Source organism: Ochotona princeps, chromosome 2, assembly GCF_030435755.1.
Source record: "Ochotona princeps isolate mOchPri1 chromosome 2, mOchPri1.hap1, whole genome shotgun sequence".
Lineage (NCBI taxonomy): Eukaryota > Metazoa > Chordata > Mammalia > Lagomorpha > Ochotonidae > Ochotona > Ochotona princeps.
In genome coordinates, this window is record NC_080833.1 from 37,527,445 (window position 1) to 37,544,635 (window position 17,191).

At 50.8% G+C, this 17,191-nt stretch overlaps 1 protein-coding gene across 1 annotated transcript; it reads left to right on the forward strand.

Annotated features, from left to right (window-relative positions):
- Positions 1–2,040: 2,040 nt before the first annotated feature.
- On the forward strand, positions 2,041–3,254 carry FOXE3 (forkhead box E3). Its single transcript, XM_004598489.2, has one exon. It carries the CDS (start codon positions 2,162–2,164, stop codon positions 3,098–3,100), a length of 939 nt encoding a protein of 312 aa, XP_004598546.1. The 5' UTR covers positions 2,041–2,161; the 3' UTR covers positions 3,101–3,254.
- The last annotated feature ends 13,937 nt before the right edge of the window (positions 3,255–17,191 follow it).

Here is a 17,191-nt window from a genome sequence, read left to right on the forward strand (position 1 = left end):
CTGGTTACTGTGCCCTGGGAATGAGGGTCCCTGCTGCTGCAGGTGCTTGTCTTGCCATCTTGGTGTGAGTGTGGTATCTTGTGTTGGGTGCTGCCTGGGTGTAGGCAGGAGAATGCAAGGTGGAAAGGATACAGACCTGTTTGAATAGAACCTCCTTCTCTGCTTTCACAACCTCTTGCCCATCTCTCAAGGCTGGTAGCCGTCCCCACTAAACCAGATAGTGAGCCTCGTCCCTGTGCCTTGCTGCCCTGAGCACCAGCCAAGGACCCCGACCAGAAGGGCTTGGAGGGTGATGCGGGCTGAACTGAGGCCAGGGGAATGGAAGGAGCTGTGGACTTCATAGGACCTGGCCACTGCCTGGGTGTAGAGAGTGGAGAGCAAGCGAAGGGGAGCTCCAGGTGCTGAGCTCTGGAATGTTCAAGGGGCTGGGGCAGGGTGGGGCTGGATGGTGTCCTGGGTGGTGGGAGAGAGGTGCTCCATTTATTACAGCTGGGTCTGCCATGCCTGGAGAGATCCACGTGGCCATGTCCAAAGGGCCCCCCGGGGCAAGATGAGCAGAGGGTCAGGAGACAGCCCCAGAATCCACTTCGGCCACCAAGGTGCTGGGAGAGAGAGGGAGGAACTCTAAAGCCATGGATTTCTCAAGTCTTGGCTTTGACATGGAGTGTTCTTGGGAGAGGGTTGGCACCTCTGCTCCCAACTCCAGGCCTCATTGCAGCCCTAGCACTTCCTGCTTAGCTGTGTGACCTGCAGCGCTGGCATTTTCTCATTTGTAACTTGGAGATAATCACACCACTGGCACGCAGGAGTGCTCAGACTACGTGAACTACTGTGCACACATGGCTGATCAGACACCAGATGCACAGTAATAGGGGTCCTGTCATCAGTGGAGGTGATGCTAGCAGAGGGTCCTCAAACTCCAGAATTTCACTTTGGAGTTTGGAGGCCTAGGCCACAGGCTGCTGAGGCTTGCTTTGCTGGCATGCAGAGTGGTGCAAAAGAGAAGCACCAGGGCCCTATCTTTAAGGAGCTTGGCTCTCAGATGCTGAGCCCGCCCTTGTGAGCGCCCTTCAGTGCAATGTCCAAGGCCTTCACTGGCCTCCCCACACTCATGGTTCTACTCCATGTCCAAGTTCCCCGTTGCACTGAGCCTCTAGACAAAGCTCACCCTTTAGTCTCCCTGTGAGCTGGGACTTTGGAGAAGAGAGTCTGACGCCCCGGACGGTGGGTGTAAGTAGACTTCCCAGACTGAGTTTTTCATCAAAGCTGCTGAGATTTCCCCCAGCCTCCACGGAAGTGGTGAGTGTCTGGGTCACAAAGCAGACCTCCAGGTTGCAGAAGTCAGTGCTCAGAGGCCTTTCTACAGGCTGTCCCTGATGGTTGGGGCTTGCAACTCCAAAGATAATGCAGTGGTGTGTGTGTGTGCATGTGTGTGTGTGTGTGTGTGTGTGTGTGGCAGTTGTCTAGGGAGGGAGGGCTGTCTCTGTAATGGGAGGGAGGCAGCTGAAAAAGTGATTCCTAAGTTGTGGATTTTCCAGGGGACAAGTGGGACAGGTGCCTGGAGGTAGCAGACAGAAGACACTGTAACCCTGATCTCCAGTCACCAGACACTCTCGCCTGGAACCAGGCCAGCCCCCTTTGCTTCTCTGTCCCCTCTCCTCCATTACCTGGCCCTGGCTTCCTAACACGGTAGCCAGGACACTAACATGGCCTCCTCTTGGGTCCAGCTGGAACTCCAAGGGCTGGACGAAGGTGCACTGAACAGGACCAAAGGCTGGGAAAAGGAAAGTCAGGAGGGTGCAATGAGCATGTGCTGAGTGGATGAATGTGTGCCTGGGGCTAACCCAAAGCCGAGAGGGGTGAGGGAACAGTGGCGAGGGAAGGAGGCGGGGGAGGGGAGCGGAGAGCGGGGCCCAAGGCCAGGGCCTGACCCACCGGACATGCACCAAGGTTGAGGCTGGGTCTGGGAAAAAACGGCCCAAAGGGAAGAGAGTGAGGGAGGGGCCAAGCTGAGGGGAGGCGCTGGCTGCAGGGAAGGTCCGAGCTCCCCTGGCGGCGACGGTGGCGGGGTGAGGGGCACGGAGGGGGATGGTTGTGCATATAAGGCAGGTCCGTGGCCTCTTGTCCTCCCAGGCGCGCAGACAGCGGCCGCCCCGTCCCGATGACTGGGCGCAACGACATGGACTCACCCGCAGCCTTTTCGGGGTTCCCGGCGCTGCCGTCGGTCGCGCCGTCGGGGCCGCCGCCGTCACCGTTGGCCGGCGCCGAGCCGGGGCGGGAACCCGAGGAGGCTGCTGCGGGCCGCGGGGAGGCGGGCCCGGGGCGGCGGAGGCGGCGGCCTCTGCAGCGCGGGAAGCCGCCTTACTCGTACATCGCACTCATCGCCATGGCGCTGGCGCACGCCCCGGGCCGCCGCCTCACCCTGGCTGCCATCTACCGTTTCATCACCGAGCGCTTCGCCTTCTACCGCGACAGCCCGCGCAAGTGGCAGAACAGCATCCGCCACAATCTCACACTCAACGACTGCTTCGTGAAGGTGCCCCGCGAGCCGGGCAACCCGGGCAAGGGCAACTACTGGACGCTGGACCCCGCGGCCGCCGACATGTTCGACAACGGCAGCTTCCTGCGGCGCCGCAAGCGCTTCAAGCGCGCCGAGCTGCCGCCGCCCGCGCCCGCCCCGCCGGGGCCGCCGCTGCCCTTCCCATATGCGCCCTACGCGCCGGCACCCGGCCCCGGGCTGCTGGCAGCGCCGCCCCCACCTGCCGCTCCGGGCTCTCCACCGCCCGCGCGCCTTTTCAGCGTGGACAGCCTGGTGAACCTGCAGCCTGATCTGGCGCTGGGAGTCCCGGAGCCGCCCTGCTGCGCCGCGCCCGACGCCGCCGCCGCCTTCCCGCCCTGTGCCGCCGCCTCTCCGCCGCTCTATTCGCAGGCGCCCGACCGCCTGGGACTGCCCCCGACGCGTCCCGGCCCGGGCCCGCTGCCCGCTGAGCCGCTCCTGGCCTTGGCCGGGCCGGCAGGTGCACTCGGCCCGCTCAGTCCCGGGGAGGCGTACCTGAGACAGCCAGGCTTCGCGGCGCCGGGACTGGAGCGCTACTTGTGAGCCTTTGTCAGGGACCCTCACCCCCCCAGGACTGGACGCTGCCAGCCAACACTCCCGTCGCCACCTCCCCGCACCGGCCCAGAGCTCACATGAGCTCCCAGTCTTGCCTGAGCCCACCCAGTAAACCCTGGTCTGTTCACATCCCTGAAAAACTGTTGGCACTGGACTGAAGTGTCGCCTCTAACGTGTTCTGTCTCCGCCTTCCACGCGCGAGTGTGGGTCTATGCACTCCCGCGTGTTTGTTCATGGGTTCCCCTGCCCTGGTGGTGGGCCATGGCTAGGGAGCCCCAGCCCTGAATTTCTGGGTGTGTGCCAAGAGGCAGGGAGCCAGACTATAGCTTGCAAGCCGCCTCCCGTAGAGACCTTGCCTAGTCTATCTCGTCTCAAGTTGGCCAGCATTGGAGGTCAGACTCCTGGATTCCTGGCTTCTCCACTGCCTTCTCTTCTCCGCCCTCCCGCGTGCCCCACCCCCATTGACCTGTCTGTGCTCTTTCCTCCTTGGAGACCGCGCCCCTTCCACACACCTGGATACCCTCTGTGGGGTCCTACCTAAGACAACTCGGGGAGGACTCTTGAGACCCACAGCACCAGGGGCTCCCTAACTGAGTGGAGAGCTGGGGGGTCTTTTTGTCGGCTTATTATCCCCCACCGCCACCCAGGGAAAGTGCAGTTCTTACTGGGTTACTATTTTTTAATTAAAAAGAAAAAAATCCTTTCTCTGAGCTTGGTGTGTGCTTGCTCGTGCTTTGGCGAGGCGGGGATGATTTTGAGAGATAATGGGTGAGCTTTGGATCCTGGGTGACTTGATGGGGGATCCCCATTTGTGAGCCACCAGAGGTTTAAGAAGGGGGACTAGAAAAGTGAGTCTGCTGTAGCTGTGCACAGTGGGACCCATCAAGTGCCGTTCTCTGGTGGAGAGAGTGCGGCATGCTCTGTGTGCACACGTTCATGGGAGGGTAGAATGGCAGCGGGGTGCCTGCTATTTCAGATTGTGCCTAGCTTCCATGGAGAAGGGAGCATGGGTGCTGATTCCCTTCTCCAGCAAGTACACAGTGAATGTGCCCAGCATGGTGCTGGGTACTGTGCTTGCATCACTGAGCCACTGGGCAAACTGGGAGTTTAGCAGTGGTGGGAAAGAAGTGGTGGTCCAGTTCTCAGAGTTTAGAGGAACAAGATCAATGTTGTACCACCTTGCTCTCAACATACAGCCCCTGGGCCTCCAGCATCACCTGGAAGCTTGCTAGCAAGGCAACAGCTCATGCCCCACCACAAGCTCAAGATTGGTGGATTCTGCACTTGAATATGGTTCCCCAGGGGATTGTATGTACAGCACGCTGGTGGAAGGGTACCAGGATCAGGCCAGAGGCTCGGGCTCATAGCTGCCTGCTGTAAGTCTTGGGATGGCCACAGCCCACACCTCTCCCTCTGAATTTCTGGAGCTGGGCAATCCCCTGTGTACTATACCCCCACCTGCTGGGTTGTGGGACAGAGCAGCAGGGCCTGAGCTAACTCATGCTGCAACCCAGTACAGAGTCTCATGGACTTGACCTTTGCCCCTGTGCTGCTCCCTAGGGCTCACCTGACCCTTAAGGATCAACACCCTGCCCCAGGTCTAATTGAGCCTGGATTGGAGGTAGAGAAGGGCAGGAGAGGGACTCAGCATCTCTTGGACCCTGAGTGAATGGGGTTTGTTAGATAGGCCTGGTGCACCTGTTATAGCCAGCCCAGCTTGAAGCTTTGGGATGCTGGCTGAGGGAGAGTGGGGCAGCTTGTGGATGAGACAGGTACCAGCAACCTAGGAAGACCACAGGCCCTCTCTGGCCAGAGGGCAGGAGGCATGTACAGAGTGTGGTAGCAAGTGCTTTGAGTAGGATTGCCCCTCCTAGCAACTAACTGCTTTGAACTGAGGTCAGATTGAATTTGCCTGATGTACCAGGAGCCTTTCACTTAACACCTGCTACCTGGTGGTTGAATACAAATTCCTAGTATTGAATAGTGACTACTTAGTGTATAGTGTTTTGGTGCCTTATTTGTTCAAACCCGCAGCCCTCATGGTGTTCTGTGACAAGGTGAGAAGAGGTGAGAGAGATTACACTGAAGTTTGTTTCTGTTGTGGACTGCGAGAGAGAGATCACACCAGACACCAAGTGTGGGATGCTAGGCGGAATCTTTATTGCCCAAGCTTGGTGACAGCTGCTCCTGCTACACTCTGTAAGCTTTCATCCACCAATCAGATTGAGAGCCGTGTATAACAAAGTTTCCATGCATTCAATCAATTAAGTGCAGGAGGCAGCAAGGGAGCTGCCCTAGCCCAAAGTTTTTCTGTAGTTAGTTAACCTAACCTAGCACAATAGGAGACAGGAGTGGCCAGGTGTGTCGAGCCACTAGAGCCGATTTTGCAGGTTCAGTTAAACTGAATGGCGCCAGAGGAGGTTGAAACAGCAGGGCCCAGAAACTTATTTTGGCACTGTCCACACTGACAATTAACTTGACAAGTGAGTGCTAGCCATCAACTGTCTGCACCCCGTCACATTCCCCACTGGTGTTCTAACACAAGTCAAATCGTTAACTCAATCTCATATCCAGGGATCCTATCTGGTTGGTAGAATTTACAATTTACCTTAATTATCCTAATATCTGTATCCTGGAGTTCCCAGTCATACATGGCAAAAGCATTATGACAGAGAATGAGAGACTTATCTTTACGGGATTTCCAATGTGTTCAACAGTCCATTTTTCTTCCAGTTCCGATGTGGCCTTCTTTAGATGGGAATGGTGAAGCCAGGGGTTGATTCCTGCCACCTTTACAGCTGTGGGGGTGTGCTGATGAGCACCAGGTAAGGTCCATTCTAGTGAGGTTCTGGGGTCTGCAGGTGATGTCTCCAGGCTGCCACATAGAGATGGGGGCTCCAGGAGTGTCTCCTGCAGGTCAGGAGAGCCTGAGCTGGGGCTAGGTACACACCAGGAAAGACCTGCCATAGTGAGACTTTTGGACCTCTTCTCTAATCAGTCTGTTAGGCTAGACTGGGTCACGAAGCCTGTAAGCAGTACTTTGCTAGGTCCCACTGGTGTTCGGGCTCCCTTCTTGGCTGTTCCATAAGTGCAGTGGTTGCCCTTAGTCGGGGCTAACTTAAGCACTCAGAGGGATCTGAGGGCAAAGCGGCTGAATTAATATCTCCCAAGTAGACATTAAAGCCTGAAGTTTGTACCCTAAAAACAATGAACAGTCTTATAGTCTAATAAGATACATTCTGACAAATGCACTCCAAGGTCAGACCACAGATTCTGTAATTTTCCCTATGGTTGGAGTTCTGAGTCCAGTGGTCCAGCTGGGGGGAGTCCCCAAAGAAACCTCGCCAGAAGTGACCCCAACCTAACTTCTGTAAAACAACAATGGCTAATTTCTGCTGTGACAAATGATCACTTTCCTCAAAAAAATCCCCATCTCCCATTTTCACTCAAATCACTAACCTTCCATTTAATCAGATTTTAGTGTTTGGAGTGTTATCCTATAAATACTATTCTTAGATAAGTTATTAGTGTGCTGTGACTAAAATTCTTTTTTTTAATTCAGCTTTTGTTTTTTTCCTGAAGTTAACAATACAAAGGATGTATCCCTTTGTATCTATGGCTGGATTTTCCCATATCACCCAATAGCACTGTGGTGCATTTCTCATGAGATCTGACTTCTCAGAAAATACTCCACTGCATTTTCTGGTTGCGTTTTGCCCTTTCTGGGGGCCTCCCTTTAGAGTCCTATCTTCCAGCTCTCGTCTGCAACGATGGCTCCATGTCTGCCTCACACATGTGGAGCTGGAATTTCCTTCTGTGTTATCCTGGGAATTCCCTCTATTCTCCTCCTGTGAGAGTCTCCACTACTCCTGGATCCTGTGTCTTCCTTTTTCTTGGTTTCTCCCCTTATTTCAGCTGGGGCAAAGCTTTTGGGAAATTACGCACATCCAAAATTAAGATGTCTTAGCATGAGAAGCTAAGCAGGCACGCTGACCTTGAAGAAGTGGAATTGAACCTTTGCTTCTGCAGGCTTCTATTTGGGGAGGGGTTGAGGATGAGAGAATGGGAGATGCATTCTCAATTTGGGACTTATTGTCTCCAGGAAGCTGGGAAGGCAGCTCGGTGTTGGAGAGGTGAGGGGTGGGTGTTGGCAGAACGAATGCAGGAGAACCACTGAGACTTCTTCACAGGAGACAGAGAACTAAGAGACCAGCACCTCAGGAGAGGACTGCTCCCTGGACTGCGGGCTCTTGGAATGCAGGAGCGGGGGGCTTGGGTCCAGGATGGTAGATGGTGGTCAGCTGATCTGAGGCCTTCTAGATCTAGCTCAAGAAAGCAGCCAGCATGGCTCTGGCTCTTGGAAGACTGGGTGCACAAGAGGGTGATACCTCTGACAGACTGTGGTTTGATGAGAACTGTCAGAGCTCTGGACATCCCTTGTGGAACGGCATGTAACTACTGAGGAAAGAGAAATGAGCAGTGCGGATACCCTCCACTGCAGCGTCTTTGAGCCCCTGTGGAGTAGCTCTCTGGGAAGCCCTGGGAAGACTGGGGTAGACAGAGGCAGGATGTTGCAAGACACCGGAGGCTAGTATGGTCTACTGAAAAACTTAAAAATACTCCTTTTATTTGAGTGAGAGACATCTTCCATCTGCTGGTTCATTCCTCAAATGCCTATAAATGCTGGGGGCAAGGACAGGCTGACGCTAGGAGCCCAGAACTCAATCTGAGTCTTCACATAGGTAAGTAGGGATAAAGGGACTGGAGCCATCACCTGCTGGTGCTCAGGATGCATAAAACTAGCAGGAAGCTGGAATTGTAAGTGGAGCTGGGACTTGAATACAGGTGTTCTGATATGGGATGTGGATGTACCAAGTGGTGTCTTTGTTGTTGTTGTTTTTGCTGTTTGCTTATTTTATTTATTTGAAAGGAAGAGTTACAAGGAGAGCGAGAGAGTAGGCTTCTATTTTCTGGTTTACTCTCCAGATGTCCACCTTGTCCCTTGGAGGGGGTGAGGGATTAGGCCAGGCCAATGCCAACTCCACCCAGGTCTCCTGCATGGGTGGCAGAGGCCCAAGCTTGGGTCATAATCTGTTGTTTTTCAGGTGTTATTTATTTTTATTGAAAAGTCAGATATACAGGTAAAAATAAATAAATCTTAAAAAAATGCTAAAGTGAAATTGGAGACCCACAGAATATTTTTCTCTTAAAAATAGATCACACTGGGACAATCATTTGGTGCACAGCTTAAGACACCACTTGAGGGGTAGGGAGAAGAGTTAGTGTTGTAATACAGTGGGTTAAGCCACCACCTGCCTTGTTGGCGTCCAGTATGGGCACCAGGTTAGTTTACTTCTGACCCAGGTTCCTGCTAATACATCTGAAAAACAGCAGAATAAATCCTTTTTTTTTTTTTTTTTAAGATAAGTGTCAGAACTCCTTGGCCTTCAATCTTGGCTCCCTTGTGTCCAGCATGGGGTTTAATGGGGGTCAGGTGTAGACGGTCAGAGGTCTCAGCTCTCCATTCAGCTTGGCAATGATTTACTTCAGGATTTCAGATGGGTCTCTTCTTCTTTTTTTTTTTTTTTTTTTAAGATTTATGCTTTTTTATTGGAAAGTCAGCCATACAGAGAGGAAGAGATACAGAAAAGATCTTCGGTCTGCTGATTCACTCCCCAAGTGGCTACAGTAGCTGGAGCTGAACCTATCTGAAGCCAGGAGCCTGGAGCTTCCTCCAGGTCTCCCATGTGGGTGCAGGGTCCCAAGGCCTTGGGCCATCCTCGACTGCTTTCCCAGGTCACGAGCAGAGAGCTGGATGGGAAGCGGAGCTGCCGGGACATGAACCGGCGCCATATGGGATCCTGGTGTGTGCAAGGTGAGGACTTTAGCCAATAGGCTATTGCCCTGAGCCCTTTTTATTTAAAAATTTTTTTTTCTTAATTATTTTTATTTTTGATGATTTTTACATAGTTGATTAGGGTGATTAGGGTCAAGGGCTACAGGAAGGTGGGTAAGATCACCTTTTCCACATTCTTTTTTTCCTTCTTGTATATATTTTTTCCTTCTTGTATATTTTCCTTCTTCTCAAGGAGAGAAGCGACACCCAGCCTCCCAACTGCCTCTGCACCCTGGGATGGAGGTCAGCTACCTGACACCACCCCCAGGAACTTTTCATTATAGTGTCAGTTTGTGCAGACACAAATTTCTTGGGCTTGATTTTTTGTGGAGAAAAGAAAATATTTTATAAATTCAAACAAACAACACAATAATAAAAAATTCAAATTTATAACATTAATCAAAGGTAAAAGAAGATGTGGTTCTGTTGAAACTAAATCACTTGCTTCATCAATGTTGCTGTGACTTCTTTACCATCTTCTGGGTTTGGTGTGCCTGGAACCACATAATGACTAAATTTATTCACCATGTGAAAAACAACTTATTAATTTACTTATGCTTTTATTTAAAGACAAACAGGGTCCATTGCGGTAGCCGAGTGGCTAAAGTCATTGCTTTGCACGCACCAGGATCCCATGTGGGTGCCGGTTCTAATCCTGGCAGCCCCACCTCCCATCCAGCTCCCTGCTCGTGGTCTGGGAAAGCAGTCGAGGATGGCCCAAAGCCTTGGGACTCTGCACCCGCATGGGAGACCTGGAAGAGGCTCCTGGCTTGGGATCGGCTGAGCTCCGGCCGTTGTGGTCACTTGGGGAGTGAATAATTGTATGGGAGATCCTCCTTTCTGTCTCTCCTCCTCTCTGTATATCTATCTTTCCAATAAAAATAAAATAAATCTTTAAAAAAAATAAAGACAGCCAAACAGCAGAGAGATCGATCATTTATTGGCTGTCTTTGTTTCTTTCTTTTGTTCTTTAATATATATTGCTACGTCTTTTTTTGGCACAATGTCCTTCCTATCGTGAGTCTACAAACAAGCCTCACTGTACATCTGGCTTACTTCCTAAATAGCTGTAATAAACTGGGGCTGTGCTGGGTAGAAGCCAGGTGCTTGGAACTCAATCTAGGTCTGCCTGCAGGTGGCAGGGACCCAAGTCCTTGAGCCAGCTGCCTCCAAGGGGGCACAGCAACGGGAGGCTGGACTGGAAGCAGAGCTGGGTGGGAGTCAGGCAATCCAATATGAAATGGGCATCCCCTGAGGCCACCTAATGGCCAAGTCAATGCTCATTCTGTCACAATTGCTTTCCTTTGAACAATACTCTCCTTGCAGCCCAAATTCAGAATTTTATTTATAAAATGTAGATTTTTTTCCTCATGTGAAAAAATTAAAGGAGCATGAGTTGAAAACAATTGCAAATGAAGACTTTAGTTATCAGTTTCTGTTACAAGGAGGCCATCTAGGGTAACTCAGAATATGTTTGTATGGTTGTGCTTAAGATGATTACTGCAATGAAAACAACATTTTTTCCATAAATTTCTACATGTGAAAGAATATGTTCTTGGACTATATGTTAAACTAAGCAATTGAACATCTAAAAATCCTCTTCTAAGGGCTGGCAGTATGGTTTAGCAAGTAAAGCAGTTGTCTGGTGCAGGCATACCATGTGGGCACCAGTTCTTACCCTAGCTGCTTTATTTCTGATTCAGTTCCCAGATAAGCAAGGGAGGGTGGCCCAAGACCTTGGACCCCTGAACCTCCATGGGAGAAGCCAAAGAAACTTCAGACTGGCCCATCTCTGGCCATTGCTGCCATTTGGGCAGTGAACCAGCAGGTGGGTGATTTGTTTCTCTGTCTCTCCCACTCTCTTTCTCTCTGTAGCTCTTTCAAGTAAATAAATGCATATAAAAATACCCTTACAAATAAATAACTTGGTTAGGGGAAAATTAACCTGGTCTGACTAGCAATGAGCTAAGAAAGATGTACATTGTACATATTAAAAATCCATATGATGTAACCAAACTTGTGCTCAGAGAAAACTTCATAGCCTTAAATATGCAGTGGAGATGAAGTTAGAGAGGATCTGGAATGCAGTAGAGAAGTCAAATGACTACTTAAGCATCTAAGTGGAAAAGGATGGTGTCTTGACGCTGTTGGAAAAAGGCAACCTTACAAAGCTGTAGGAAAGAATGAGACATTGGCTAACATGTTCTCTAATCCACAGAAGCTTCACTCTTTCCCACTAGTCACAGCCTTATGCTGATCAAAAAGGATCAGGGCTGGTCAACACTCTTGTTTGACTTGATTGATTCAAGGAGTGATCAATCTCAAAAGACCTATTAGCACATCAGTAACAAAAACATTGCCAGGTACAGTTCCTTCACTGCTCCCAGGGAAGCATCTAGACCAGCTTGTTCTGTGAATCCATTCACACCATCCACAGACCTACTTACATTAGTGTAGGAATTGTTCTGGAACACAGGAAAAACAGAAGGCATCCCATTTCTAGCTATGCAGCGTTGTCATCAGCCTACAGAAGGGCACATATGAAACGAGATACCAACTTCCTCAGAATGTATCAGAAAATTGAATCTTGTAGTAACTTCCAAAGACACATGATCCAGTGCAGTTTATTCCTGGAATGCAAATGTGGCATTACCAGAACTATTATCTTTTTCATAAGTGCTATGAATCATTGCCCTTATAGATAATGAAATTGGGGATCACGGACTTCCTGGCTCAGGTCAGAGACCCCAGGTCCGTGTGACTCCAAAGTCATGCTCCCTTCCCAGTGGAAAACACAGCTGGAAGTGCAAATTTGAAAAGCACTGGTCCAATCCCTCAGCTCACCCCAGCCCTCTCTTCCCCCACAGTCCTGATTTCCAAAGAACTGTTTATTCCACCTTCTCCCCCACTCCACAGTCATAATGCCCTTCTCCATACTCAGACAGCTGTCCTTTTCACCTGCCAATTTTGGGGGGGTGGGTGGCAAAAGCGCCACCTGTTGGCCATGTTGGATGCAGGGGAATATTGGCCTAAAGTGCAGATCCACTTGGATCTGTTTCAGTTGTTGGAGAGCCCCTGAGAGCTGCCAAGGGCTTGCTCTAGTAGGGGGCTGGATTGTCTAATGTGCAAGGGGAAAACTGGCTACAGTTCCTGTAGCCTCTAGGAAGCCCACCTATATCTTACATCCTCCTCTGTGTCTAGGCAGTCTTCAGTGACTGACTCACTGCAAAGGGGCTTGGAAGGGAGCTGCACTAGGTGTTTCCAGGTGTAGAAAACTAATCCAAAGAGAGAAACAGAGGAAGGGTGCTAGGAGGGGGCAGAAAGTCTAGGGTCAAATCCCAGACCACGTTCGTGGCCATAACCACTTCTTTCTCTGCCCTGTGCTCCTGACTCCCCCCAGGTACCTGAGAGGTGGGTGCCAGGCCTGTGCTCTGCCCCGGCTGAGGACTCAGAATTGAATCAGACACTTCTGAGTGAACAGCTCAGAGAGTTGAGTCTTGCTGGAGGACAGCACAGTGTGCAAGGTGCTCTACAGGATTCAGGAGCCCCTGGGCCACCTGTCCTGCATCTGCTTGTGCCTCTGCCCTGACCTCAGCCCCAGTGTGCTGGGAGCACTGGGGAGGACGTGCTTCTCTGCCTGGGTGGGGATGGCCTTTGCACCTGCCAGAGCATGGTGATGGTGGGTGAGGCTCTGCCACCTGCCCGACTGGGGGCTTCCCAGACAGGATCCATGTCTTCTCTGTCTTGCCTTCTTGCTCACTGGTAGCCCGGCCAGGGCTGACTACTCTGGAGGCCGGACTGGGGTTTTAGTGTCAGTCCACCTTGGACATCAGTCTGTCTCCGGAGTTGTGAAGGCTGTGCCTTTAGAGGCCAGCTCTGAGTCGGAGTTCTGAAGGAAGGAGTGCCCACTGCTCCAATCCCACTGAACAACACACAGTTGGAAGAATAATGTTTCTATTGTTTTATTTTTTTATGCTTTTAACTCAGCAATATACCTTGGTGTTCATTCCACATTGGTGCAGGTGAGAATACTTAACGCTAAATAACAACTTGTCATAAAGTCTTTGGGTATAATATTTTTGAAAGAGAAAGGACAGTTATGACTCATGGCTGATCAGCCGATTGTTTCTGTTCATTATTTTACCTGTAGATGCATAGTTTCCTTTGTAGTGCTGTCAATATTTCTGCTTTGAAAATTTTTCATTACCTTGAGTACCATAACAGACTAGCCTTCTCAGTACTTTAGAAGCCTAATTGTGGAATGTTGACAAGGCTTTGTGTAAACAGCCTATTTTATGTTGAAAGGACTCATCAGAAAATTCTTGTTAGCTCCAGAAATGCAAGGGTGTTACTTTTTTTGTACCACAGCATATAGACCAGCATGTTAAAATTTACAAACTGTCTTTTTTGAATGTTTCTGGGACGCATTTAGTTCGAGTGGAATTTGTCAGCAGATGTCAGTAATTTATTGCTGCTTATGACATAAAACATTAACCTCAATCCCTCACCCTGGATAGTCCTCGTTCATGTCAGTAACTAGAAACTCAGTTTTATTTTGAGAGCATAAAGTGTGGAATGTGTGATTGCGATTGTTACAAAGCTCAAACCACTTGCAAAGTGATTTTTTAAATACACAAAATCTGTTGGAATACTATAGCACACACTGCTGTTTGCCTGATAATGTAATGTCAAAAGCTGAACTGGATTCCCAAGTATAAAACCTTACTAGACTGTATCAAGAATGTTGAGAAGCATTCATGAGAGCTTTGTTGTGGTTTGGAGAAGTTATCGCCAGCTAAAAGCAACATCATAAACATTGTTCAATAAAATAACTTCATCATGAAAAAACCCTGTTGATGGGCATATACATTGTTTCCAACACTTCGGCATTCCTAACAGCACTATAATGAAATCTTGCACATCATACCACATGTGTATGCATGATGTATTTGAAAGGGAGGAAGGGAGAGAGAGAGATTCCAGAGGCTGGTCTACGCTGTAGCCAGGAAGGAACTTCATCTGGGTTTCCCACATGGGTGGCAGGACCTAGGCATTTGAGCCATCTTTGCTACCTTCCCAGGCACATTAGCTGACAGCAGGACTGCAAGCTGAGTAGCCAGGACTCAAAGTAGCACTCTGTATGGGTTGCTGGTGTTGCAGGCAACAGCTTAACCTGCTGCATCACAATGCCAGCTTCTGCAGAAGAAATTTCTGGAAGTAGATGCGTTTATATGGCATTATCTTACTTGAAAGGCAGAATGATACACAGAGGGAGACATAAAGAAATCCTATATCTGCTGGCTCACTCTCCAAATAGTGGCAAGGGCCAAAGCTAGGCCAAGTTGAAGCCAGCAGCTAGAAACTCCATTCAGGTCTCCCACATGGGTGCAGGAGTCCAAGCACTTGGGGCATTTTCCACTGCTGTTCCAGGTGCATTGGTAGGGAGCATAGAGGAAGTGGAACAGTGGCCAGGATGCCATTAGAGGAGGCTGGTGTTGTTGGCAGCAACTTAACCCACTGTGCCACTGTGCCTACCCCTAAGGGATATTTCCCTATCATTTCCTGTTAGGGTTAGGTTTAATTGTGAGCGACAGATGGTTCCCCCAAATCCCACATCACTGACTTAAACAAGATCGAAGTTTATTTCCGTTTTCACATAAAAGTCTGTGTAGGCAGCTCATGGTGGTACGGCAGTGTGGTGGTCTTCAGGATCCAGAATCCTTCTCTCTTGTGGCTCTGCTGTTTGTGAAATTCAACTCAACAGAATTCAGCGAAAGGGGAGATTTTTTTCTTTGGAATGTCTGGAAAATCTAAGAGCTCTGGTTCCTGGCAGAACTGGATCCAGAACTCAAAGGCTCCATCTCTGTTTAGGGTGTTTGCCTCTGTGTGTGGGCTTCACTGTGAGTTGGCACTCTCCGTGAGGCAGGAGAGGCAGGCCCAGGGGAGGAGTTACGCCACAGGCAGCCGCTCCTTCTAGAGTCCAGGTACCCAAGCTTGTGGAAGCAGCAATTGGCAAGGCTTAGGGCACTTGCTCCACGCAGTGGGACAGAGATGGGACACTCCTGCCAGGGTCACACAGAATACAGGAGGGGAGGTTTCCTTCAACAGAGCTGGGACACCCTAATACCATACACATATTCCACTTATCCCACAAAACATGTCTTCATGACAAATAGGGAGTACCTAGAAGATTTCTGTCAGGGCTTAGCCTGGCAAACTGGCTTGATTTGTCACAACCATTTTAAAAAGGAGAAGTTTAAATATTTTTTTTAAAGTTTTTATTTAGAACACAGAGAAGAGACAGAGAGAGAGGGAGGGAGGACGAAAGACTGACTTTCCATCTACTGGTTCACTCTTCAAATGCCTGCAATAGCCAGGGCCAAAGCCAGGAGGCAGGAACCCAACCTGGGTCTCCCACACAGGTGTCATAGGCTGCACCTGCTGCCACACAGCTTGCACAAAAGCAGGAAGGAGGAATAGACAGGCAAAGAGGACAAACTAGAAACCCAGGGCTGGCTGGGCCAGGGACCACAGCCACACTGTGCTAGGGAAGCCAGTTCTCCCACGCAGGGATGGCACTTCCACCCACAGAAGCACATGCTTCTCTTGATGATCTCAGTGGGCTCTCTGGGTAGTTTCAGTCTGAGGGAGAGCTATGCCACTCCATTCATCCATTTATTTTTTTATTCGTGTATCCATATAGGTAACACTAATTGAGTGTCTACTGTATACCGAGCTTTGTGCCTGGCAGGATAGAAGGATTAATGTCACTGATATGAAACATACTGAGTCTGTCAACAGTTTGGGTATGAGGCTAAGAGTATTATATTCATTATCTCATTCAACCCACCCAACCCCACAACCGAGTCAATAAAGTCATTGCCTTCATTTTGCAGAGCAGGCGAGAATGAAGACATGATAAGCCCCGTAAACAATTTCCTTCAAGATCTCTCTACTTTGGGAGCCCAGAGGTGGGAGCAGATCCTCACCCCCAAGCCCAGTTTGCTGAGAGTGTTGCTGGGGAAAGCAGCTCATAAGAACTCATAATGTATAATATGGTCCAAGAAGGAGTAGAAGCGAGTCAGGCAGAGGAGTGGGAGCCATGGGCAAAGGGAAGCAGGCTAAGAAACAGTGTATGAGGAGTGGAGTGCAGGGGCTGAGCCAGGAGCGGGGTGAAGCTGAACAAGGTGTAAGGCTCAGGCCTGCCCACTGCACCCAGAGGTGCCGGCCAGGTAACTCCACGGTCACAGGCAAAGCCCCTGTCAGTCACCTTCCAAGCCTCTGCCTCTATGGTCAGGTACCAGAGGGCCTCCTGGAGGCAGAGGCAGGTCCAGGTGTGCCCCTGGTGGGGGTGGGAGCTGTTGGAGGAAGGTGGTATCTGGCTGAGGTAGGCTGCTCCTCACCTCAGGTCCCAGCCTGTTGCTCACCTAAGCCAGTTCCTGAAATTAGGGACAGAGATCTCAACTCGGGGAAGGGCGGGTTTGCCCTCTGTCATGCTTATCGCCCCTGATTTCTCTCTCCTCGGGCCAAACTTTGCCACTAGGCCTCCTCCAGCAAAGCAAGCCCTGACCCCATTCCAAGTCAGGTCACATGGAGGGGGCTGGTGTGGGAAACCGGGCACAGGAGTTCCAGTCCCACTAATTTGCTGTGTGACTCTAGGCAGCTCAGCCTTCTAAGGGTCCCCTTCTCCCTTTGTGCACAATTAGTGGGGTATATCTACATTTGGGATAAATGACTCCAGTCTCGCTGAGGGCTAGGGGCGTGGACAGCAAAGGGCGGGTGGAGTTCGTCAAGGATCTGTCTGCAGGGAGGCAAAGCTGAGGCAGGTCGCCGAGGCAGGGCGGTGGGCAGGCCCTGGTGCCCAGGATTCAGGCCTAAGGTTCTGAGGAGCATTCAGCGAGGCTGGGGAGAAAGTTAGGCCAAGAGGCGTCTTTCCCGAGGCGGCAGGGGCCTGTATTCCTGCAGGGATGCGAGGTTCCTCCAGAGGTCGCTGTTCCCCAGGAATCCATCCCTCCACGCGGCAGGGCCCGGGCAGCTGCCAGGCTTTTCCAGGCTTTGGGCGGCTCCTCCACAGGCCGAGAGGACGCCAGGACCGCCCACACCGGCACCTGGGGCCTCGCCAGTCATCCAGGCAGAGTAGGTTGAAGGCAGAGCGCGCCTGGGTCAGAGCGGCTTGGCGCCCC

What these genes read in the sequence shown, in the direction of transcription:
- FOXE3 (XM_004598489.2), top strand. Translation starts at nt 2,162, where the DNA reads ATGACTGGGCGCAACGACATGGACTCACCCGCAGCCTTTTCGGGGTTC.